Source organism: Eutrigla gurnardus (genome assembly GCF_963514095.1).
Source record: "Eutrigla gurnardus genome assembly, chromosome: 6".
NCBI classification, from domain to species: domain Eukaryota; kingdom Metazoa; phylum Chordata; class Actinopteri; order Perciformes; family Triglidae; genus Eutrigla; species Eutrigla gurnardus.
In genome coordinates, this window is record NC_139920.1 from 5,743,258 (window position 1) to 5,769,779 (window position 26,522).

Sequence of the window (26,522 nt, forward strand, 5' to 3'; positions counted from 1 at the left end):
TGGAGGATCTGCAGACCAACTACACTGTACTAACCTGGATGCTGTGTGCAGTGTATCGACATGTCTGGTTGTCTGGAAGTCAACCTGCTCTAGGTAAACACTCTGCACTCATGGCCTCCAGCGAAACCTGCACACAAACCCACAGATTAAACTGCACCCTAATCTCCCCTCCGCTCATCTCAAATTATGGCCTGTTGGCCAGAGGTTTGAACCAGGTGTTTTCCGTTTTTCCATCATCGCTGCTCCTTCCTCCATCTCTCTGCAAATTCATAATGCATGTTTGACTGTGATAAGGAAAACAAATGTTCCCTGCAGTAGTGAGGGGGGTAATTGAATTGACAACATAACAAGGTCTTATCTGGTGGGTTTCTCCAGGCATGGCAGAGGAGCGCCGCGCCGAGCAAGCTTATGATGCGGGAAACGCTCCTGGGCCACCAATGAGCCCTTGACCCCTGCTGCTCACTGGAGCACAGCCGAACACAGCACAGAGAAGGTGTGTGTGTGTGTGTGTGTGTGTGTGTGTGTGGGCATCGATGTGTCTGTGAAGGCATTTTGTTATAGTTGCGAAATGCGTGCCGTGGCGATTGCACACATGAGAACACGCTTCCACATGCAGACGGGATCAAACCCAAAATGGACACGGATAAGTGAGACTCACACACAGATGAATATCTGGATGTCTGGTAGGACATTTTTATTTATTTATTTTTTATAAGGTTGTGCTACACAACATTTTTTCATCAGATTTCTCTAATCTTGGTGGGTTTTTTTAATACTGTGAAATTTTACTTCAGTATAACACTGGTCAAACCTCATGCCCCGAAGCGAGCACTTCACTCCTCTACTTCAGCTGGCCGGCTGGTACCACCATCGCTGAAATCAAACAAATGTCGCTCAGCAAAGTCCAGACTCTTCTCTGTTCTGGTCCTCAGTGGTGGAACGAACTCCCGACTAATGTCAGGACAGCAGAGTCATTTGCCATCTTCTGAAAAAGGCTCAAGACTCACCTGTTCAGACTTCACCTCGACTCTACATAGCATGACACACTAACCCCCCCCCCCCCCCCCAAAAAAAAATCTCTCTCTCTCTCTCTCTATATATATATATATATATACGTATATATATATATATATATTTTTTTTTTTATATACGTATGTAAGTTGTAAGTATATATATATATATATATATATATACTTACAACTTACATAACAAGAGGAAATTTGTGTGAAAAAAAAAAGTAAGTCTGGCACAATGACCTAATGACCCTCCCTTCTTTTAGATGTTCTTTGGTATTGTTTCCAGGAAAAGGAGGTTTATTGTCTTTACATTAGCCAACCCAAAATCCATAACTCAAGTAATATGGAGGGTTTTCCTCAGAGGGATTGAATGCTACGTAGATGCACAAGCACTGTCTGAAATCTGACTGTCAGGGAGGATGTGTGGGGACAACGCCGATCGCTGTGCCATGATGTGTACTCTGTCCTGACAGCCTACAGCAAACATTCACTCCCGCTTCCATGGGAACGCCGCCTGTGACTACAGACTGTACACACAGACGCTTTGCATGTATGAGTAATTGCAAACTCCCAATGCGATGGAGGTGGAAGATGCCTGTATAACCTGACACATTTAATCTGGGACAACGAGCCTCCATCTCCTTTGGGAAGTCACACTTTCCTCCCATGAAGATTGTCTTCTGTCTGATTGGCCGGTGGCTCTGAGAGATAAGACAAAGAAGAGGAAGAAGACATGAGCTGGAGAACCACACGGAAGACAATCATTCTTGTCTGACGCTGAGATGTAAGCGTGACTAAACGGCTGTATGATCCTGATTATATCTTCTGTTTCTCAGCGAGCGCCTTATTGATTTCTGTCGCCTAACATTTGCATACATGGCAGCGTATCTCGATGTCCATAACGGGGAGAGATGATTTATCTGTGAGGAGGCGAGCAGTGGACGATGCTGCCGTGGCGGTCGTTTGGAGTTTGATGCATGAGATCCTTGATGCATTTTGTATTAAATTTACTCAAAATCATAGCTGACAAATTGGGACACATTTCTCTCCTCTGTAGTTCTAGTGGCCATCAAGGATACATTAAAAAAAATATATATATATATATCACTTGTAAAAAGTAGACGTTTCCTGCAGTATAAAGTAATCCAGTTGATTTCTGTCTGTTCATCCATGAGAAACAGAAAGGCTAAAATTGGGGCTTGGGAAACCAAAATACATGAATCCATAAAATAAAGAAAAAAATGTGAAAATAATGAACACATGAATACTATTATTGAAAATGTCATACATCTTTGAATACTTTGATGGCTCTAAATGAGTGATTCTCACGGTAGATCCACTCTCCTCTATTCATTCATATGCAATTACCTCAATGCAAATTGTCTTCTGTCTGACGTTATAATCCTGAGTTATTAAAGATTTGATGTGATCAACTGTTAAGGCAGGAACACACCGGCCCAACCGTTGGACGTCTGAAGCGTTTGGAGAGGCTCGGACGAGGTCGGGAACACGTATGTTTGGTGTGTACAGCTGCGTCGGAAGCTTTCGGAGCCGCGCGGACGTTGTCTGATCAGACTGAGCATGCGAAGTCTGAGGAGGTGGGCTGTTGGACGTCTGAGCCATTGGATACTCTGATTGGCAGTGTGCTAGCGAATCAGAGTATCCAATGGCGGTGTGTGGGCGGGGCGGAAGTGACAATGGTAAACTCCGTATTACTCGTTCCCTACTGAGACGACGTCTTCGTAAAATAATGAGCCCGAGAGCACACAACGCGAGTGTCACCCTAGCCAGAGTCATCTTTCCAGAAATGCCAAGTATTTAGTCCACAAAGGTCTTCTCGAGTCGAACGAATACTGAACCAAGACTGTGTGTGCATTGTTTTTATCTGCACTCCGTTCCGTCATTTCCTGTTTTCCTGTTTTGGAGTACTGGCACGAGACTAGCGCCACCCGCTGTTAAGGAGGCTTATTGCATCTCGCGCAAGCGCAGAACGTACACGCTGCTGTGTCATCGGAAGCACGTCGAAGCGGTGTGTACAACGCAACTTTTCTGCCGAACGGGTCAGACGAGAGGCAACAGAGTGGGCGGAGAGTGGTCGGATAAGGCAGTTGGACGTCTGGGTGGTGTGTGGGGGCCTTTATGTGGAGTTTATTTGTAAGGAGCTATTTGTTGCTACTGTCACTTGACCAGACTTTAGAGTGCTTCAGTTTGAGCACCCCACCTACTCACAGAGTATCTCTCTTGTGTGAGACGCAGCGAGTATAAACAGACCTCAGGCAAGCTCCAGATTAATCCTCACACAGTTCTGCTTTGTCTTTTAATGCGCCCGTTGCCCATAATGATTTATGCTGTTGGTACTTTTAATAGATTAATTTTTATTCCGTCGACGTGGCGTTCTTAATAACATCAAGAGAGTTTAATCCTGCGTGCCTCGCGAGATGAAAATAGTCTTAACTTGTAGTCATGTCACTCTCAAAACACATGGGACAATTAAAACAAGGAGCATCAAAGCAGGCCCGCTGAAACAAGAATGATTTTACAACAACCAGATTATTTAGATGTGAGAAGATATTACAATATCTTGACAGAGGAAAAATGTTTTGCTTTTATCAAAATATATTGTAGGCACTCAGAAGCCCTTAATCATCGGAGTTCATTTGTTTAATAAGATTAATGTAAGTGTTAAGTGTAAGTGAATATGGGACTATGCTGTATAAAGCACAGAGGCAGACGAGGTCCTTGAGGTTGTCCTGTTTTATGACCCGATCATGACAGTGTTTTATTATATTTACATTTTGTGCTTGTATATTCTAGATTACTTTAGTTTTAGTTATTTTTTCTCATTAAAAGACAGAATCCAGTGTAAAGAGCGACTGTGAATGGATAGACATAGAGGGGTATGACATGCAACAAAGTCATACCTGGAACGTTTTATGGAATGCTCTATAACCATTTGTCTACCAAGGTGCTCCCATTAAATAGATTTTACTGAGCTTGATTAACTATAAAACATACCAGAGGCCATGTCGTATTGCACATTTCACAAAGAGTGGGAGGAGGTGAGGGGTCAACAGGAGCCAGCAGCTCATTCTTGTTCCAGGATCCTATAGAAACTATAGTGTGCAGTTATGGAAACAATCTTAAATACAAATAATTACAGCTAATGTCGAGTTAACTCAACATTAGCTGTCAGATCACCTCACCTATAACCTTCTTCTCGCTCTTTTTTTTTTTTTACTGCAAGCATTTTACCTTTAGATTTAAATGTTTGAATCTCAGTTTGCCCTTGTAATATATACTTTTTTTCTGCCAGCCAGACTGGAGCTGTGGTCAAATACCGTTAGGTGATGCATTGAAACTCCTAATAGCAACCCTGAGACACATTTTAAAATATAATTTTTCATAAAGTGAACTGACATTCAAATAAAGTAAAAATAAGCATATAAATAATCAGGATGATTTCACTTGGCATACACATTCAGAATCACCATGTAAATGAGAAAATTAGAGAGAAAATAATTCTTCATTCATTTTGATGCTTTGAAGAAAAACTAAATATGACCACATCGTCCTTAGTCAGATGTCCTCACAGAGACAGACGTGCATCCTTTCCTCCCTGCTGGACACGTTGTACCTGAATGTTCCCTCCAGCTCCACAACGTGCGCACCTGATGACGCAGCAGTCTGCCGCTGTCTGCTGCTGCGTCATGTGCGCACTACACAACAACCACTGCGCTGCTCTCCATCTCACCTCTTAACTGTCATCCATGCATCCTATATTGTTTTAATATACATTATGAATGACTTTCCTAAAATGCGAGCTCGGTGAGGAGCGCCTCTTTTCCAGGTCACTGGAGTTCTTACATAATTCATCACCTCTCTGCAGCTTCTCCACATCCAACGCTCGCACTCATCCTCGCGCCTGTGGGACATGATAGCACCAAGTCAAATAAAGACAAGCAGCAGTAATTGAACGCATCGCAACCGGGTCATCGCGCGGAGTTTTCGCGGAAGCTGCAACGGCGGCGCGCGCCACGCCGTCCCGTCCCGTCTCCGCCGCTGGCTGGCATAATGTGCAGACGGGAGGAGGGGGGAGGGGTTTACTGACATCAGCGCTGCCTCCCAACACAGCACCGAGCGGGCTCGCCTGTCTGCTGGACCCGCCACGCCGACCGTCTACTCTGACGGGCTTTCGCGGATGTCTGGGCTCGCGCTGCGGGGTTCGGGTACTGTCGAAGCGGACAGTCGGTGGGGGTGCTCGTCCGCGTGAGCGCGCAGTTGGCTGCGTGTCTGGAGGCAGACGGCGGGGCAGACTGGCGCAGGGCGAGTTGAGTCGGGCACGCGGTCTGTCTGAAGTTCACATTCGCCTCGTCACGCTTGTTGTGAGTGATCGCCTTGGTGTCCTCGTGCAGGTGAGTGACGTTTCCGCTGCTTCTTCATCACCAACACATTCTCAAGCTGGCCTCTTGTTTATTCTCCTTAATCTCTCATCATGCTCTGCACTCAATAGACTTCAAAGGGACTTGAGCTTTATAGATGTGTGTGTGTGTGTGTGTGTGTGTGTGTGTGTGATGTGAATCCTTAGATAAAAGTGTGTGTTGTTAACCTGAAGTTAATTTGAAGTTTGCAGGTGTGTCTGTCTGCTCCGGGAGGCTGCAGACAAGAGAGGCGAAGCAGCGAGGAGTGCAGGCGGGGACGCTCCCAACAAGAAGCCAAATTCTGCACTGCAGTGGATTTCCTCAGGTGTGTGTGTGCGTGTGTGTTTGTGTGTGTGTGTGTGTGTATGTGTGCTGATCTGACAGTACAGGCTCTGTAGACGTTCTCATTAACATCGGAGGAACCTGCAGAGGCTTTGGGGCATCATCTGGAGGTCGTCCTGTCCTCAAGAACTGTGGCACCCCTCCGGTTTGAGGACCACCGTGACACCCCACCTCCTCCACCTCCCACGATCCTCTTCTTCTCTTCCCAGCACCGCAGCACGGGCACAGTGTGGTGTCTTGGGAGTCTGTCTGTCCACTCGGAGGCCTCAGACTGGGGAGCTGGGACAAACGGGCGGATTCATACCGTGGATTTTTAAAGAACTGCATGGATATTTAACCAAATCTACCCTATTAGATCAAAGGCTGACTGTGCAGTTCGGTTTCGTCTGTACTTGGAGGACTATTTTTGGACTAAGAAGGTTGAAGCTTCCATTCATGCGGTTGTAGGACAAAAGGAAGGTGTCAAATTCCACCTCAGATTTGTATCATCTCCAGCGTGTCATCCGAGTCAGCACGATACGGCAAATCTCAGGCGCCCCGCAGGTTTCCCAGGTTTAGTACCGCTCTCACCTCAGGGATTTTTAACAGAGTTTCCATTTGGTATTTTTCAAGTTATTGATTTCACTTTTAAGACAGCAACTCTCAGGCAACATCTGTATTTTTGGCTTTAGAACCGCCCTATGAACTCCTGTTGCCATGGCATCCGACAATTTCCAGTACCGGGCGCTCTTTGAGTACAAGCGGGAGCGCGGTGATGACATCGGCCTCCAGCCAGGTGACCTGCTCACGGTCCCCAAGGCCTCGCTGATGGCTCACCCGGGGCTGGACTACCAGGACGGGGATGAGCGGAGCCCCAAAGGCTGGCTGCACGGCACCAACGAGAGGAGCAACGAGAAGGGGGACTTTCCCGGGACTTTTGTGGAGTACGTCGGGGTGCTGAGGGTCGCCCCACCTGCGGCTAAACCCTGGTCCAGGCCTGTACCACCGACCCCTGGGGGGCCACAGAATGATGTGGGTGCTCAGCCTCCTGGAGCAGCTGCTGCTTCAGGTGAGTGCTGCCCACACGGCACAACCAAACACATCATGAGGAGTTTGAGTTCTCTGTTTGGATCTTTATGCTGATTTTTTGGAGGACTGTTTTATATTTTATTTTAATGAAATTCACATGAACTGCTCAAAATCATAACATTTTGTCAAATATGGTTGTAAAAATGTATGCTATACTTACTTATGTCTCTAATACGAGTGTCAGCTGCTCTGCTCGTCACATAGAGTGTCTGGTTCAGTTGCTAGTTGCTGGATCTGAGCACAAAGTTAGCCGTTATACATGCACTTGAGTTCAGGGTTCTCTGTAGTTGTATGTGGGCCCATCAGGGCCGGCATCAGGGTTTTCTAGGACCCAAGGTGAGATTGTTCTTTGATGGACACCCTCTGCATCACAGTCACCTGTAGGTCAGTCTGACTCTCCGGATGAAGACTGTGTGGATGAGGCTGCCATTGGCGGCGTATTTCCTGAGGCGTTCTCCTCCCCTTCTGCTATCTGTGCTACACCGTCACTGCATCCTTTGCTTGGTGCACCTTAAAGGTGAAATTGTATTTCCAATCAAATGAATAGTGTTGCAACTACGGTAGTCGTTTTATACCAAGAAGCTATGACATGTCATTCAATACCACCAGTATTCTTTCAGGCGATGGGGTTGATATTTCAAACAAACGTGAGCGTGTATAAGTAATTACTCCTCCAGTAATCAGGGGGAACAGCGGGACGTGCGCCCAATGTGATCTCCTTTCATTTACGCTCGCTCTGAATGAAATTACGTTTAGGCATCTTGTCCCTCCTCGGCAGTTATAGTCTTCAAAATGTCGGAATGACGTGGAAGCCTCCTGAGGACTTACCCGTCCAATGTAAATACAAATAAGAAATTCTTTGCTAACAAGGATAAATCAGACTATTGGCAGAGGTAATTACACACTTATGAGGACCTATTTATGAAGGAAGATATGGATTTTAGCTAATTCATAACTTGTGTTATGTTACACACGCCTAATTTTACGATAATTATTCTGTTTTATAGAAGGGCACAAAAGAGTTGAAGGAGCTCGAAGTACTGTACTTTGTAGTTCTGTTAATAATAGAATAGAAGGTATCCATAGTGTCTATTCGTGAATAATGTTTTGGTTTTATGTGTTGAGGTTTTGAATTGGCAGCCTTGGAAATCTCTGCCTCCCCCTCCGACACAATGGAAGTGAATGGGCTTCATCAGCTGATAACCTGCAGCCGTGTCGGCTGCTGGGCTGGTCCACCATGATCCGCTCTGCATGGAACCCACCAGGCCTAAATTCTCCTCCTCACTGGGTTCAGGCTCAGACACACTACAGCGATAATGTGATACTCTTATGCAACACTGCCGGCATCACATGTGAATGTCAGCACACGGACCCAGTAGTATTTCAGGAAAAGGTTTTACTTCATGCAACTTGTTTGTATGTTACAGATACTTTACGGATAACACCGTATCAGTGACATGACATAAATGAAAGGCTAATGAGGTAATGTGAAATTGGCATTATGCAATCGGTTAGATGGAAAGTCCAGAAAGTCCACTCGTACAGGGGTGTCCTTGTGTCGATTCAGGACTTTGACTGAGCTTTTCCTTATTCCCATTTCTTACAACTTTGGTCATGTTTTACAAGCTTTTGGTCATCTTATCAAGAGAGACAGACTAAAAATTAACCATGGCTGTTCACCATTATTAGTTTGACAATCAAATCGTTGTTAAACTGTTGTCCACTTCCATCTTTTTGGAACATTTTATAACATAAAGTGTTTACATTTACAACCTCCTACGGTATCTCTTGGTATTGATTCCAGCTAGAAGACTATGTATGCTGTATGCTAGCGTGCGAGCTGCGTGCATCCGTTCAGTGCGACTAGATTCTTTGATGATTTATTTAGGACCGAGCAAAACAGGCGGTAACGAGGACGCAAGGAGGACTTGGGGCTCAAAATGTAGAAAGCGTTGCGAAACGGGCTGCCCCACTTAAAAATCTATTCTGAACCGTGCAGGCTTTGATTAGTGTTTTTACAGGGTCGGGGTGGTTAGCTCTGTTTTAGCCCTGGCTGTCTGTTCAGATCTGCTGTGTTTATGGCTCCTCATTTGCTAAATAGGTCAGACGCGGAGCAATGTTCTCTCCTCCCCCCGTCCTCTGACGCCTCTCTGCTCTCTTTAATTGTCTGGCTGCCCGTCTGTTTTATGGGAGTGGGTTTGGTCTGTCTTTTATAAATAACATCCATACCACTCGGGTAAATATCTCATTTCTTTATGTCTCTGCTGACACTCTTTAGATATAGCGTGTGTGCTATTCCCCCCATCCATCTATCCATCTATCCATCTATCCAGCATCGTGCAGCCACACAAGCCTGTATTTGTCCTGAATAATTGATTGGATGCATGACATGCTACATTCCTGCAGTCGCAAATCACCAGTGGCGGTAGCAGCGGCGGCGAGGCCTGTGCAGAGAGAAGCTAACTCAGGCAGCCTCTCTCCCTGCTGACACTCCGGCACGCCCTGCTCTGCTTCAGCACTCCGTCTGGAACAACACTGCTGAGAGGATTGCTTTCTCTGGGAACAGATCCTCAGGGTTCACTGGCAACTCAGACAGGGAGCAACAGCAACATTTTATATTAATGAATCAACTCGCTAGGTGCAAGATGAAGTCTCCCTGTTTTATTTAGCCTCTTTCAGATCACAGTTTCGGTTTGATCGCAAATGTTAGTGATTTTTGACAGTCCTGTGCGGTACGTGGCATCCTTTCTGTGGCCCAAACAGCTGTTTGTGTTCACGTCTCACACACGGGACATTCTAGAGTCTTACATGGAAGGTTTTTTCAGCACACCAGTTGTTGTTGTAGCATGCTAGTTGGTTTAGAACGTTAGCTGAGTTAATTAAGCTCAACGGACCATGATTTGTGCCGATAGTTAAACTGAAGTCGGGTTCTCCTGTGGTCAGGATAAAAAACACTCACGTTCATCGATCGTGGTGATTTCCATTATCGGGATAATCGTAAATATCGTCTGACTGCTAGCTATCATGGTGGAGAAGAGACAAATGGAGCCAGATTCAAAAACTATAGGAAACAAAAATAAATATCTTAATTGATTCATGATCATTTTTTTTAAATATTTGATTGTTTTTCACTAAAAAGGATGTTAATTATAATAATAATTATAATAATAATAATTATAAGTTGGCATATCTGTGATGCACTAAAATAATTTCATTTCTTGACAATATGTGGTAAGAAATTACATTTTTCAAATCCTTGCATGCCTATTCTGAGGGTAGACTTCAAATGTAAAATTTATGACAGCATCACCAGAAAATCTCAATTAGTGGAATCAAACAAAAAACACAGTGTTTAGGCCGCCTCATTTACATTTACATTTACATTTAGGTCATTTAGCAGACACTTTTGTCCAAAGCGACTTACAATAAGTACATTTGTCAAAAGAAGGAAACAAGGAAACCACAACGTATCATTGCCGATAAAGTAAGAGCTAAAAATAGAACAAGTGTTAGGTCCTCATCTGAGTAAAGTAGTACTTCAAGAGCAACAGTGCTATGATCAGAGTGCTATAGGTAAGGTTTTTTTTTTTTGGGGGGGGGGGGGGGGGGGTCGAGGGAGGGCGTTAGTGGGTCATGCTATGTAGAGTCGAGGTGAAGTCTGAACAGGTGAGTCTTGAGCCTTTTTCGGAAGATGGCAAATGACTCTGCTGTCCTGACATTAGTCGGTAGTTCGTTCCACCACTGAGGACCAGAACAGAGAAGAGTCTGGACTTTGCTGAGGGACATTTGTTTGATTTCAGCGATGGTGGTACCAGCCGGCCAGCTGAAGTAGAGGAGCGAAGTGCCCAGATAGAAGGCAGATTTAGCTGCGGAAACAGTTGAGGTGAAGTCAGAGAAGAGGTGGTGGTAGTGAGCAAGGTCCTCGTGCTGGCCCGATTTCTTCCATTTTCTCTCTGACGCTCGCAACAATGATCTGTTGGTTCGCAGAGGTTCAGACAGCCAGGGAGGGGAGGGAGATGATCGCGCAGGTCGTGAGATTGGGGGACAGAGAGTGTCCAAAGAAGAGGAGAGTGAGGACATCAGGATGGAGGAGGCCTCCCACTGCAGAGTCACACCAAGTCAAAGTAATACTTAGAATTAAAATAAGTTATTTTCTGCTTTTCTTCTGTGAATTCTGTGTAGCATAACTAGGGATGGGACAATCTAGAATTGTATGGCAGGTTGCGATAAAAAAGCAATCACAATATGTTGATGATGGTGAATTTCCGTTATCGGGATAATCCTGTAAACATCATTACATTTTCCTTTTAAACAGTGTAGAAACTCTGCCAAACCGCCATGAACCAGAACTTTGCCTGTCAGGTTTTGCAGCATTCCCACTGTGCTTTAGTCAGCAGTGTCAGAACATGGCAAGACATGTTTCAAACCTCATTCATCAGGCAAAACTGAAAACTGAGGTCCAACAGAGAATCCATAACATTAGCTCACTTTACATTACTTTTGTTGTTCTCAGCCTGCACACATCCTTTATGTCCCTTCCTTTCCTCTCCTCTTCTTTCACTTGTTGCCACCAACAGTTGAGTTCTCTCCCAGCTGCCACGCTTATTAAATCAGGTGTGATACCTAATAGCTCTAACAGGGCTCACCAAACTGTTCAATGCGTAACACTATCTGACACCGTGCGATTGTGAACACCCTCCTACATTCCCTACCCGACGGCGTGCCCAACCCTGGAGGTGACTGTTTGCCAGCTCCATGCAACATTAATTATGACAGTGAGCTAATGAATCCCTGACGGTGTCCTCGTCACTGTCGACCTACAGGTATGTAGGGGAGGTGTGAAGGTAATCTGATGTTGTGCAGCGCGCTGCTCTGCTGTGATAAGCAGAGCAGGGCTTATCTCCTGATGAGCCCTGTAGCCGGCTACACTCTGCTCCCCTTTTATGTAAATGAGCGACGCAATTAGATGTAAACCAGAAGACAAGACATCACGGGTTCATTCTGCCCGGAGCATCGGAAGAGCTTGGTCAAGTAAAACAAATGTAACACCAGATCCCTGATTTCATCACCGTGTTGAGGTTTAGGAAGACGTAGTGAGAGAACTGGTTTCACAGCTCGAAATTCAGCGTTCTTTGTATGACAACTTGCTAGAAGTACGAGACTGAACACGTGCTCTGGCCTCGAGATTTATGTTGATAACCACAGGTGAAAGCCGGCAGTAATGAGACTGAAAAGGCGGGGCTACTTTTAAATAATGACCGGTATTGTACCAATAGAACTTAGAAAAATACATTTCAGTTAAACCCTTTAAACAGTTCTACTTTGACTTTCTTTATATTGCTGTTTAGCTATTAGTAAATATGAGTCCAACAGCTTCCTGCATAGGTACGCCAGAAAGGGCAGGAATTACACCATTTGTAGATATGAGACAATATAGGATTGAATCATGGATTATGATTTAAAAAAATCATGATTAATGTCCAGCTTCATGAGTGACTTTGAAAAAGCTGTCAAGCTGCTATTGTGGTAGATACGTGAATGATAGAGGGTGATTTAAAAAAGAAATACAGGATGCAAAAATACATTGTACAAAGGTTTAAACCCTTTTTATTTTTGGAAGGGAGACCTTTTGATTGGTGATCATCTTATTTGACATTATTTTATTGTTTTTCACTGAAACAATTCTTTTTATCTGTGACACAATAAAAAAGTGTTAGTCTTTGCATGTGGAGTCTTTGATAACATGGAAATCATGATTCATGGGAGAAGACGCCGGACAAAGAGCATGCTGTTACCGTCAGATCGGCCTGTGCTATTGTTCATAGTCCACCCGGCACACACACACACACACACACACACACACACACACACTTCAAACAGAGGTTGTCAATAGCAATCACGGTTTTCAACTGAGCAGCAGCCACTTTGAGTGCTCGTCTTCTGAGGTGCGTTGGTGGCGAGCGGGGCGGCAGATCAATGTGATCAGGGAGGTGATGAAACGCCGCCACGCTGGATAATGACTGGGAGATCAAACACAATGACAGAGAGAGAGAGAGAGAGAGAGAGAGAGAGAGGGATGGACAGCAGAAAACACATAGCAGTAATTGCCATGCTTGCTTGCAAAGTGTGTGTAATGAGTATGGAAGTGCATGTGTGTGTATGTGTGTGTGTGTTAGCGTCGACAGCCAGCAATCAGCTCGGTGCTCGCTGCCGTGCGATGAGTTCAGGGGATCGATGATGGCGGCGGTGGCGTCCTAACAAGCTAACGGCCTCGTTTGTAGGTTTATATTTAGCTCTTTGTTTGGACGGTAATGGCTACGCAGCCATGCAGACACGCGTCCTCGGTGTGGGTGAGCGAGTGTAGAAATGCTGTACACAGAGGAGAGGGCTTGATTTTTCTCACCAATCACGAGAGACCAACATATCTAACAGCATTTTAGGTCGACGCCGATGTGTAACGGCTGGTTCAGCAAGGATTTAACCTTGGAGCAGAGCCAAGTGAAAACAAACAAAAGGCACGTTCACACCAAAGACGAAGCACATTTTTCGTGCTGCACTTTTGCAGTTTAAGTTAATGCAAAGACACAAATAGACAAATAGCATCTCCGGAGGCTGATTCAATAAGCTCATTATTAACTTTTATGATGGATAGGGTCGGGCCGATTTCCGGTTTCACCGCTCCGGTTCGGTGTATGGGGCTAAACCGGTTTGATTATGCAAACCAGTTCAACCAGCATTTTTCTTTATGACACGTTCTTAGTTATAGTGAGAAATAATCAAACCTAATTGGATGCAGAGAGGAAGATGGTGTAACATGACTCCACAAATTACTGTTGAATGTAAATTTACAATCTGGGTTATTTTAGATAATTAAATAAAAAATAATCACGGCATTTTTAGAGATAAATGATAAGTATACTGTGTTATAATGAATCGATGTCCTGACTTAGCGTCGGTTAATAATTTGCCTCATCAATAACTCAGTAAATCTGGGCCATGCAGGCTAAAGATAGCGTGCGTTCAGCCGCAGGCGGCTCACATTATTTCACTTTGTTTAATACATGTCGACGTGTTTCAGGATTTTCATCTGCTTCATTCTGACACTCCACTCGCAAACCACTGGCAGATTTATTTTTTGTGCTTACGAAATAGTCTCCAAGCCTAAATATGAGAAGAGATGACATATTGTTTGGAGGAACTTCAGAATGAGCTTTGAAACTGAGCAGGAAGAGATCTTGTCTCCAATATTTATTGGCCCCTCTTGTTTATTGACTTTTTTTCAGTGTGTGTGTGTGTGTGTGTGTGTGTGTGTGTGTGTGTGTGTGTGTGTGTGGAGACGACATGTGTCACCCATGTGGAAATGTGGACTTGTGAATTGGCAGGACATCTTCTGGCCGCTCCTCTCTTCCTGTCTGTCTTTGATTTCATTCTCTCCTTCAGTCGTCCATCTGAACAAGTCATCACATCTGTTTTTATATTCACAAATCTCACTTCCTTACTGTTGCTCTGATCACAAACCTGCCTTCAGGAAAGAGACCATTTCTAGCAAATTGTTCAAACAAGTTGATTTGTCGTGGGACACACACACACACACAAACACACACATACACATACACACTCACGTATTGGCACAAACACACTGCTGCTCTGCTCCCTGCTTCAAAGGCAGCATTGCAGTGCTGTGCAGTGCGTCGGTTGGTCGGCTGCCTGGCTGTGACTCTGCGGCAGCATGCAGGGCTGCGTGCCAATCAGAGGATTGTCTCGGGCGTCTTCATCAACTACTGCTTTATAAGCCGTCTGCCTGTTTACTCTGTCAATCACAGACACACACTGCCCATGAGAAGGTCACACACAGAAGATGTAAAATAAAGTTCAGGGAGATGAACATATAATTAGAGATGAGAACTGGTATTAAATAAGGCTGGATCGTTGATAGGCTCCAATGTTATATGTTTTATAGGTGCTTTTTTAAAGTTTAGTGGTAATTTGTTATCATGCCTCATCTGCTCTCTCTACACACACACACACTCACACACACACACACACACACACACACACTCTACTAAGTGCATTGACATGTTCTCAAGTGAAAAGCCAATACTTTTCCATACACCTGTAGAAAAAGGATATTTCAATCTGCTCTGTGTGTGTCACCCACCGCCACTCTGCTAGCACAGTGAGATAGCTCCACTGATGGCCAACTTACAGACGAGCAAAAACAAAAGGTGTCTACACTCTTAGAGATAAAAGTGCTAAGTAGAACCATATAAGGTTCTTCGGCTTGTCCTCATAGGAGAACCCTTTTTGGCTCCAGGTAGAACCTTTTATAAAGGTTCCACCTGGAACCCTTTTGGAAGGTTCTACCGAGAACCCCACATAAAGGGTTATACCTAGAACTGTGTGTGTAAGGTTCCACCCAGAACCCCCCATGAGAGGTTCTACAAAGAACCCACGCAGGGAGTTCCACTAAGAACCCTTCCATATTTCAAGGGTTTCGTCTAGAACCTGCACAGGGAGTTCCACTAAGAACCCTTTCATTTTTCAAGGGTTACGTCTAGAACCCACACAGGGAGTTCCACTAAGAACCCTTTCATTTTTCAAGGGTTACGTCTAGAACCCACACAGGGAGTTCCACTAAGAACCCTTTCACATTTCAAGGGTTTCATCTAGAACCTGCACAGGGAGTTCCACTAAGAACCCTTTCATATTTCAAGGGTTTCATCTAGAACCCACACAGGGAGTTCCACTAAGAACCCTTTCGTTTTTCAAGGGTTTTATCTAGAACCCACACAGGGAGTTCCACTAAGAACCCTTTCGTATTTCAAGGGTTTCATCTAGAACCCACACAGGGAGTTCCACTAAGAACCCTTTCGTTTTTCAAGGGTTTCATCTAGAACCTACAAAACGAGTTCCACCAAGAACCCTTTCATGTTTCAAGGGTTTCATCTAGACCTCACACAGGGGGTTCTAAAAACATCCCTTTTCAAAGGTTTTCCCAAATAACCGTCTTGTCTTCTGAGGGTTCTATAAAGAACCATATTGTATTCTACAGATCAGTTTAGTTCATATTATATTGTGGTCATTTATCATGTTGACATTGAACAAACATTCAAAACATTTGAATGAGAAAAACATTTATTTAAAGATAGTCCAACAGAACAGGCTGTGTAGGTCCCAGGGGAGAACAGGTCAAAAGTCAGCATAGGTCCAGTGGAATCAGCAACATGACAGGCCAGACACATCATGCTGTCCTCAGTCGTGGATTTGTGTAATCTCCAGCCATGGTGACATGGCAAAAAGGGGAGACAAAAAAGAGTTTTAGTTCCATCAATCCAAGGTGCATTTACTGTGCCTTATTGTAAGCTATCTACAAACAATAAAATAATGCATGGTCCAATGAAAGGAATCAGAGTACACACTGTACTTACTAATTGTGACAGTGGAACAGAATCATGAGAAAGTGAGGGAACCCCACAAAGTTTTCACATTGATTTAAATAATGTTAAAATACTTTTCAGTGTTATGTTACAAGTACTCAAAATGTTACGTATTATAACAATAATGGAAATTCAGCAAAACCCTCTTTTTCAAGCCAATGGCACACCAAGCCAAGCTGTGTAAGTCATTTCTACAAGAAAACAAACAAGCAAGCAAATGAACAAAACATAACAAGAAACAAATGCTTAGTCCGCCTTTCACCATAAAAGTCCTCAGCTAGGGTCAAGCATGCTGAAATAAGATATTATATTTAGCTCACCTTGATTCTCTGAAGTTTCTTCTGTTCTCTCTCTCTTCTGTTCTCCTTTGTTCTGTTCTGTTCACAGTAATCACTACTGGTATGTCACACCTGGTTTGTAGAGGGTGAAGACCAGACTATATGGTGCAATCCATGGGGCAACCAGCTCTTAACTCACACATGACAGCCACCATTGGGCCAGCTCGCAGGCCCAACACACCAAACCTCTCCCTTTCCCCTGGGAGATCAAGGTTCAATTCCCGGCATCAACAAACCCTGATGTAGTAGCCCCAAAGTCAGTGTTACAATATGATTTTTGCATCAGTTAAGGCTTGGCCTCTGACATCAAAGACCTTCCTTTATCAATGAACTTGTGTGCAGCTTCACAACTTGACTAAGCCAGTCAGCACGGTACAGCAGCCATGGGATGAGGCCGATCATGGAAAAGTATGAGGAGGAGACAAATACATGAGTAAAATTGTCTGTAAAATAAGTGTTTAATATTTTTCAAATTGTCTGTCACTAATCCACACATCACCTCAGTAGGCATTAACATGGTCACTCTGCATCAACCAGGCCTTGACTCACAACTTCAAACTGTATCTGTAGATCACGTGACTTGTAACAAACTCTCAAAAGCCTTTGTCCACTGAGTTGTATAGCTCACTTAGATGCCCCAGAAAGAGGGGTTATATCCTTGCTGCAGGGACTCAGGGTTCAATTCCCCTGGCTGCTTCTTTGCTGAGTGTCATTCCCTCCTAAAGAAGGGAGTAGTGTAACCAAACTTTTAAAAAATAAACACAATTATAGCTGCTGCGCATCAATGGGTCGGGTCCAGACTATTTTTGGCAACTTTAGGCAATTCTGAGCAACAAACAGGAGAATAGGAAGGCAAGACAGTTGACATTGTAATGTTGCACATTTTGCACCAGTTGATGCTGAAATCCACAATTTCTGGAACCAAAGACCATTGTCTATCACACTGAGCTAATTGGCAAGTGGCAACTCAACTGTGGCTTCACAAATTGATTAAGCCATTCACAGTCAAAAATCAGTGTTTGAGGTAAAATTCTTTTTTTGTCAAACATCATCTACCATGACTCTAAAATGTTGTACATTTGTTTCAAAAAAACTACCAGGTATTTTGATGTATTACAACTATCACCCTTGCTGGGGCTTGAACCCATATCGTCTGGCACCAAGAACCAGCTCCTAGCCAACTGAGCTAATTGTCTGGAAGTGCAATAAGCAAGGTATGATATCTGTCAACATGGGAATTGAACCTGTGACCTAAAAGCAGAAGTCACAGGTTGTACAGAGAGAGCTAAACAGACACATGATCAGCTCCCTCTGTCTGACCACTGACATGAAGGAACTGTCAACCTGGCTGTGTGAGTGAGTGTGGTGAGTCAGAGGAGGCCCTGATCTACACATTCTGCTGGATAGCTCAGTGGGTAATGGTACAGACTTTAAATTTGGAGGGTGGGGGTTAAAATCCCAGTCACAGCTAATCTTTGCCTGGGTCAACAAGATTTGCTGATGAAGGTCTTGCGTTCTTATAATTAATGGTTGTGAAAATAAATTGGTAACGGAACATTTCAGTTTCATTATTTGTATGTCTGATCAGAATGTGTAAGGTAATAGACTAGTATGGTGGACCTGATGACTCAACACAGCTAGCAGGTTAGCTCAGTCACTACTGCCAGTGACTTTAGACTGGGTGGCAGGTGTTCAAATCCCAAGATGGGCAATTATGTTGCAGTTTGATCAACAGGATCTGGAGAAGAAGAAAAAAACAAATAAACAAAAAATGGATATGAAAAGTATTTGTATCAGTAGTCACAAGGAATTGTATTACCATTATTGGTAAGTGTTATCAGGAAGTTCCCTGGTGACACAGGATCTTATACCCATGCTTTCAACAATCCCTGAAGACCTCTTCCTTCCAAAAACGGTTCTCTGGATCAAAATAGTTCTTACTGGAACCCTTAGCGTTACCAAGAACCCTTTTAAAACCCTTTATTCAGGAAAGGGGTTTTAAAGGGTTCTCTCGATCAAAATGGTTCTTACTGGAACCATTAGTGTTACCAAGAACCCTTGAAAAACCCTTTCTTCGGGAAAGGGTTTTTCAGAAGCAAATGGTTCCAGGTAGAACCTCAGCCCTTGTAGAAGAACCCTATTGGAGCCCTTATTTCTAAGAGTGTATATAGACAGATGGTATGATTCATACAAAAGCCTGTACCTGCATGAAAATCCCCACATTTGGAAACATTTTCAATGCTGTTCTTCACAATAAGAACTTTTACCAAACACACATTTGTCTGCAGAATTTTGATGAGTTAAAAATGACTTTATATGTATGTGTTCATTTTTGCTCTACTGCTAGTATATATATATATATATATATATATATATATATATATATATATATATATATATATAATTTCCCCCCGGTGCTGCAAGTTAATTTGTTTAATGTCTAAATTGTTATTGTTTGTGTAGGAGGTGAGATTTATTGTCCCTGTTTTGAAAGTCAATTACGGAGGTCCACACAGCGTCGGTGTGAAAATGATGAATAGGGTGCGACCGTGGAGTCATTCACTGAAAGCAAAAGGTGACTGGAATAAACACGGCATGAATAAAACAGAAGCAGACGATCCTGGGAGACGGCGAGGATGCGGCGCTCTAATTCTTTGATGCTGCGCGGCGGCGACCCGCCCCGACAGTCTGTTAGACTGCACATCCAGCCTGCAGTTCTGGGAATACATCTGCGAGGGGTTCAGGTCACAGTGTGGGGAGCTGCAGGAAGCTCAGCGAGGCGGACCGTCTCTGAGAGCTGTTGTCAATAAAGCTTTTATTTTAGCGGCTGCCTAATTGGCCTTGGAATCACCGGGCTGATCCGAGAGGCTTCTCCTCGTCAGCTGAGGAGGATTTACTCGTCAGCAGTAAAAGAATAAGCACACAACAGCACGTCCACGACCACAAAACAAAAAACGGCCGTATTGATTTTTATTTGTGGGGAAACAAAGCGAAACAATTAGACCTGTTTTCAGCTTAATGCAAGGAGCTTTTCTAAATAATAAACATGTTTCTTTCATCCTCCAGGGAGACTAAACACAGGCACCAAGACATTCACTCGTCTTCAGAAACAGCAGATGAGAAAACGTTCCCACCACAAGGTCCATTCAGCAGCTGTTTCAGAGCTTTCTATTATATGACATGGTCTTCATCATCAGCAGCAGATGGCGTCTGCCAGGTTGTCATGCAGTATATTCATTTAGCTTTTTAATCCAAACTGGATGTGAACTCAAAGTGCTCCGAGAATATGGAACGTTTACAATTCCATACTGAGTGAATGGCAAATACTGATGAAGATCATGTGATGAGACTGAAAGCTCTGGAAGCTACTAAGTGGAACTTGTAGTGAAATTGCTTTGTCATCTAAAATAAAGTCTTATTCTTTGGATTGTTCACATATTTTGACTGTTGAACTGTTCAAATGTGTGTTTTTTGTTTGTTTAAATTGATCCATCCCAAAATCACCAGCTGTTTCTGAACTCACCAACCCGAATCACTACGTTAGAACATCGTAGCGGTTTCCGTTAATTAGCACCAGGCTACATAGCGCTTTCCAGTAAACCCTCTGGGAATTAAAGAATATTACAAACCTGTGTTGGGACCTAACCGTTAGGACTACACAATGCGGCCTACAAAGCCTACACAATGCGGCCGGACAAAGGAACAAAGGAGATAAAAACTACAAAAACAACCACCATTTTAGTGTCACCTCCACCTGGTCGCGAGATCTGACGTCACACAACTGGTGCCCTATTGGCTGACAACTGCATGGGACTCCAGGGGGTCCCCCGGACCAGCCGTGAGCTATAAATCCCGGCGCCACCAGAAGAACCTCCTCTCTCCAACGTAACTTGCGTTACACCAGGAGGTGAACATTACGTCTGCAGCGTTTCCCTTTGTCCTAGGCCGCAGTCTTTCCCCCAAACTCGCTGGACGAGCAACAGACTGTTTTACCCCTCTTTTTCTCTATTCGTTTTATTTTTCTTTTGTTTATCATTTTGGATCCCGAGGAGACCACCGCGACAGCGCGACTCTCCCGTTCCCCGCGGTAAGAAGAAAAACTTTCTTCGTCTGAAATCAGCTGACTAAATCGCAGAGCCCCGCGATTGTTCCTCATTTCCCTGCAGAAGGAAGAATAACTAACGGTTTTCTTCAACCAATTGGATCCGGCGCTGAACGAGCGCCCACGAACTACCGTCCGTTGCCGGCGTCAAGGAACGCCATCACCGCACGGGACGGAAACCTCACATCGACAAAAGTAAGAGGCTATTTGTCTGGGCAGAAGCAGAGATTCGATAGTGTAGGACATGCTTGTAATTCTTGTTAATGTGTTTTAAGTTCTGATCGCGGACCGCCGAGTCCGTTTGTTCATGTGCTGCTGTATGTGAATGCTGATCGTGTACCCACGCAGCTGGGTTGATTTCTGTAACAGTGTTTTCGACTAACATCCGCCATATTCGCAAGCTCAGAAAGCCTCTACTATCAGTTAAAAGACCGGTCTCGCGGAATAAACGGCAGTTCATTCACGCAAGCCCGTGTGATAACTACACGCCTCCTGAGCCTCAGAATATCGCTCGCGCATTCTCTCTCTCTTTGTTTGTGTCCCGCTAACACACACACACATATATACGCCGCACATACGTGTCCTAAGCCAGCTGTTCCTGGCGGACGCTAGGGACATAGCTACATCCTGTGGCTGCACTCGGCCATCTCTCCCCCTCTCTCTCCCTCTCTCGCTACGCCATCTGACGTCAGTGGCTCCGCCCCTGAACGCTGCGAGGAATAGCTCCACCTCTCGCTCTCTCTCTCTCGCTACCCCATCGGACGTCCGTGGCTCCGCCCCTGAACGCTGTGAGGAATAGCTCCATCTGGTGGCCGCACATAGCCATCTCTCCCTCTCTCTCTCTCTCTCTCTCTCTCTCTCTACACACGCGCACACACACGCACGCACGCACATGCACACGCACGCACGCACACACATACGCACACACTCCACGTGTGTCTCTCCCTTTGTTTAGCTTAGCTTTGTGTGTTAGGTAGTTAGGTAATAAGGCTTTGTTAATTGCAGTGTTATTAATTGTGATCATTATTACTGATTTTAATAAATCGTATTATATTATAACTAGCGGTCTCTTGTGCTTGTTGTGTATATGTCACTGGATAACAGCAGGTTGTGAAGGCTAGTGCTTGAATTTCACGCCCTTCTTAATTGTTAGATTGTTTTTATGCTTCCATGCCAATGATCACGATGATTGGCATGTGAGTATAAAACCTTTATATTGAGACTGAATACAGTTTTAGGTTATCTTTTCCCTGATCCCAGGGTGGTGCCCCGTTTATTCATGAATATATCATGATAATATATTAAATATAATTATTAATACCGATAATCATATTGATATTGATAGTTAACTGTTGATAACCAAATCTGCTCCTGCTACAACCCCAACACCTGTAAAATAAAGCTGTTAGCGTTTAAATTCCCGGCGTAAAGGTCTAAAAGCTGTTAAACAGCTCCATATTGGCAGAGTTGTAGAAAACTAGAGAATCAATCCCATCGGGCTGGAAGAACAAACATTTTCATCATTGCCTGACAATCACTGTTATTAAACTATTAACTGAGAGATTGTGAAGGGAATCGTGTGGACCAAATGTTTGATCAGACATTTAGTTGATTATCATACAGGATGATGAAAAAAAAACAATAAGTCCCCTCAAAGAAGACAGGACTTGTATTTGTAAAGGGTACTTCTATCAGAGGTATTCCTGCTTCCTGTTGGCGATGTAGCTACTTAAATCCTCTTCCTCCCTGATTCATGTGTGCCGACTCGGGACCCGGTTTTATGTTAAAAAAAAAGAAGGGGTGAAAGAAATCTCAGACCATGGGAGAGCTGCTCTCTCTTCCGCATCCCCCCCGTCCTGCAGCCGCTTTATGGGAACCTATAAACCCGCCGCGGCTTTTTACGGCCTCCTCCTCCTCCCTGGATGTTAATGTCCTCTGAAGTCTCTCGATAGACTCGAGGTGCAAGTCGTTTGACCGCTTTAATTTCAGCAGTCGGAGGCACTGTAAAAATAATTTAAACTGCTGCTTTTTGTCTCCGAGGCAGAAATGCGTTTGGAGGCTTTGCATTTCTGCAGCTGCAAAGTTACTGCAATGTTGGTATTAATGAGCAGTTTATAAGGGCAACACTTTCACATAATGTCTTAATTAAAAAGAGATCTACATATGTTTATGGTTGGGAAAACATCTTTTGTTGTATTTGTGTACCTTTTAGCAACAGTGGACTCACTCAGATTGGTAAATAATCTATATGGCCTGCAAGCAGCAGTTTAATCATGTTTTTATTATCAGTGTGTCGTTATACTATTAACTTTAAACCAAAGGCAAACAGCCGTCCTGCCAACACTAACGATGATTTCATCTGTTAGATAATAACAGTGTGAAATGGGAAAAGTAGTCGGGTTTAGTTGTTCTAATTGCTGGTGTGTGAGATGTGTGTAGTTAAGAACCGTATGGATTACTAATATGTTGGTGGACTAAAACAAAGCTTTGGCTTCAGTTATTCACTCATGGAAAACAGGGTTTTGAGTTCTTGCTCTCTCATTTTATTATTATATGCAACACTTGAAGCAGCGTTCGTCTCTGCTTCTGATTACGTTTTTGCATTTTATGCCTTGCTGCTGAAAGCTGAATTATCAAGTGGAATCGTGATCTTACTCTTAAGATGTTTTGGGGGAAAGGGGGGCCCGTAACTGCACCTAGCCTAAAAAGAAACCATGATGTCATTCTGGACAGGAAGACAAAACACAGAGGGCCTAACGGAGGGGCCAACAGAGGGCCTAATGGAGGGCCTAACAGAGGGCCTAATGGAGGGCCTAACAGAGGGCCTAACAGGGGGGCCAACAGAGGGCCTAACAGAGGGCCTAACAGAGGGCCTAATGGAGGGCCTAACAGAGGGGTCAACAGAGGGCCTAATGGAGGGCCTAACAGAGGGGCCAACAGAGGGCCTAATAGGGGGGCCAACAGAGGGCCTAACAGAGGACCTAACAGGGGGGCCAACAGAGGGCCTAACAGAGGACCTAACAGGGGGGCCAACAGAGGGCCTAACAGAGGGGCCAACAGAGGGCCTAACGGAGGGGCCTAACAGGGGGGCCAACAGAGGGCCTAACAGAGGGGCCAACAGAGGGCCTAACAGAGGGCCTAACGGAGGGCCTTACAGAGGGGTCAACAGAGGGCCTAATGGAGGGCCTAACAGAGGGGCCAACAGAGGGCCTAACAGGGGGGCCAACAGAGGGCCTAACAGAGGGGCCAACAGAGGGCCTAACAGAGGACCTAACAGGGGGGCCAACAGAGGGCCTAACAGAGGGGCCAACAGAGGGCCTAACGGAGGGGCCTAACAGGGGGGCCAACAGAGGGCCTAACAGAGGGCCTAACAGAGGACCTAACAGGGGTCCAACAGAGGGCCTAACAGGGGGCCTAACAGAGGGGCCAACAGAGGGGCCAATCAGAGGGCCTAACAGAGGACCTAACGGGGGCCAACAGAGGGGCCAACAGAGGGGCCAACAGAGGGCCTAACAGAGGGGCCAACAGAGGGCCTACATGGGCCTAACAGGGGGGCCAACAGAGGGCCTAACAGAGGGGCCAACAGAGGGCCTACATGGGCCTAACAGGGGGGCCAACAGAGGGGCCAACAGAGGGCCTAACGGAGGGGCCTAACAGGGGGGCCAACAGAGGGCCTAACAGAGGGGCCAACAGAGGGCCTAACAGAGGACCTAACAGGGGTCCAACAGAGGGCCTAACAGAGGGGCCAACAGAGGGGCCAACAGAGGGGCCTAACAGGAGGGCCAATCAGAGGGCCTAACAGAGGACCTAACGGGGGCCAACAGAGGGCCTAACAGAGGACCTAACGGGGGCCAACAGAGGGCCTAACAGAGGACCTAACGGGGGCCAACAGAGGGCCAAACAGAGGGGCCTAACAGGGGGGCCAACACAGGGCCTAACAGAGGGGCCTAACAGAGGGCCTAACAGGGGGGCCACACACACACACAGAGAGAGAGAGAGAGAGAGAGAGAGAGAGAGAGACCTATCCATCATCCACAAAGCAAACAACAATTTACAATTGAGCCATTGTGTATTTGAGCTGCAGTACTGTAGTGCTTGGCACCACTGGTACAGAGAGAGAGAGAGAGAGAGAGAGAGCCAGTTGGGATTATGTTAACTGGAGAGCTTTTGAGTTGGAATAGAAGTGTGGTACACACACACACACGCACACACAGAACATCTTTAGGGTTCCCTTTCAGAACGGCCGGTTGAATAAGACAAATGTTTGTTACTGTTTACTTTTCACACGTTAACACTCAGTTAGTTTGAACCCTTTAAGAGAAACTGGATCTAAAACATGATCAGACAAAAAGAAAAACACAGCCAAGTTTCCAACTCTTGTCCAATCAAAGTCACTAGCATTGCTGCCTGTCTGTCTGGCTGTCTGTCTGCTTGTGTGTGTCTATGTGTGTCTGCTCGTCGCGTGTACTGTTTAGACACAGCTGCCAAATATGAGGAATAAATGCGTCATTTAAAAAAAGTGAATCATAAACAGCAGTCACATTAGGCTATTTCTAATAAACGTAGTGGATGGACATTGAAATGGTATCATGTGGGGGTGAATCAGGGCAGTTGGGCCTTTTTGTCACAGCATTTGATTTGCTGACTGTGAGAATTTCAACCAATGTAATAAATAAATAAAAATGTTTTGAAGAAGATTAGCAACCTTAGCTTTAATGTCAGTTTCTATTACCATAAATATCAAAGAATCAATTTCAGCATTTCATATACGTGGTTAGTCCTGACTCTGTAGTGTGTCAGAGAAGTTCCTCTTCATCGTTAGGAGAAAAGGCTGCTGTGTGCAAAAGGAAAAGGAGGTCAGTGTCTGTTAGCAGTTTGTCCTGTTCTGCCCACATGGAGCCTGCAGGTGAAACGCTGTTCTTCCTGTTGGCTTTCATCTTCACAGAGAGAAATCTCATAGTACTGATACTTCAGCAATACCTCTACCCTCCCACACACACACAGGTTAATGTTTCCCTCCAAACATGTATATCCTGCTGTCTTCCACTGTGACAGCAGTACATCCAACACATGAGAACACACTGCACAGTGGAAGTGTGTTTGCTTACACAGGACATATTGTGACCCGTGTGTGTGTGTGTGTGTGTGTGTTTGTGGAGGTGTGTGAGGTTAAACACACGGGTCTGAGTTTACACAGTATGTGTGTGTGTGTGTGTGTGTGTGTGTGTGTGTGTGTGTGTGTGTGTGTCCATAAATCGGTCCATTTAGGAAGCACAAGTGATTGTGAATCTGTCTCAGCTGCTTTGGTGCAAAAGAAAGTGACAACAGGTGGTTTTCATGTGGAGACAACAGACAGCTGCTCTCTCCTGGTTCTTATCTCCTTCTGGGTTCTGCTAGTGTCCTTGTACTATAGTACTTGTAGCATGAGGTGGTTTCCTGCAGCCCAGTCAGGGTAGTACAGCTGAGTATGGAGGAGATACTGGGAGAATGTAACACAGGAGAGCTGGACAAGGCATCAACCCAACAGCAGGACAGGTCCTCCTTTGTGGAGGAGGACCAGGAAGAGCACTGCCAGAGCAACATGACCTCCGGCAGACGGCATGTTTCTGACCAACTGGCATTAACAGACTCCATGAGGGTGGAATGAGGGCCCGACGTCTTCTAGTGGGACCTGGTCTCACAGCCCAGCACCATGCAACTCCATTGGCATTCACCAGAGAACACCAGAATTGTCAGGTCCATCATTGGAGCCCCGTTCTCTCCACAGATGAGAGCAGGTTCCCACTGAGACCATGTGACAG

At 44.9% G+C, this 26,522-nt stretch overlaps 1 protein-coding gene across 1 annotated transcript in view; it reads left to right on the plus strand.

Annotated features, from left to right (window-relative positions):
- Positions 1-6,387: 6,387 nt before the first annotated feature.
- The window catches only part of pik3r3b (phosphoinositide-3-kinase, regulatory subunit 3b (gamma)), a 227,877-nt gene continuing 207,742 nt past the window's right edge, over positions 6,388-26,522 (plus strand). The window contains exon 1 of the mRNA XM_084011563.1: positions 6,388-6,824. Coding sequence (XP_083867689.1) covers positions 6,473-6,824 — 352 coding nt within the window. The 5' untranslated portion in view covers positions 6,388-6,472. The remainder of the gene's footprint in view (positions 6,825-26,522) is intronic.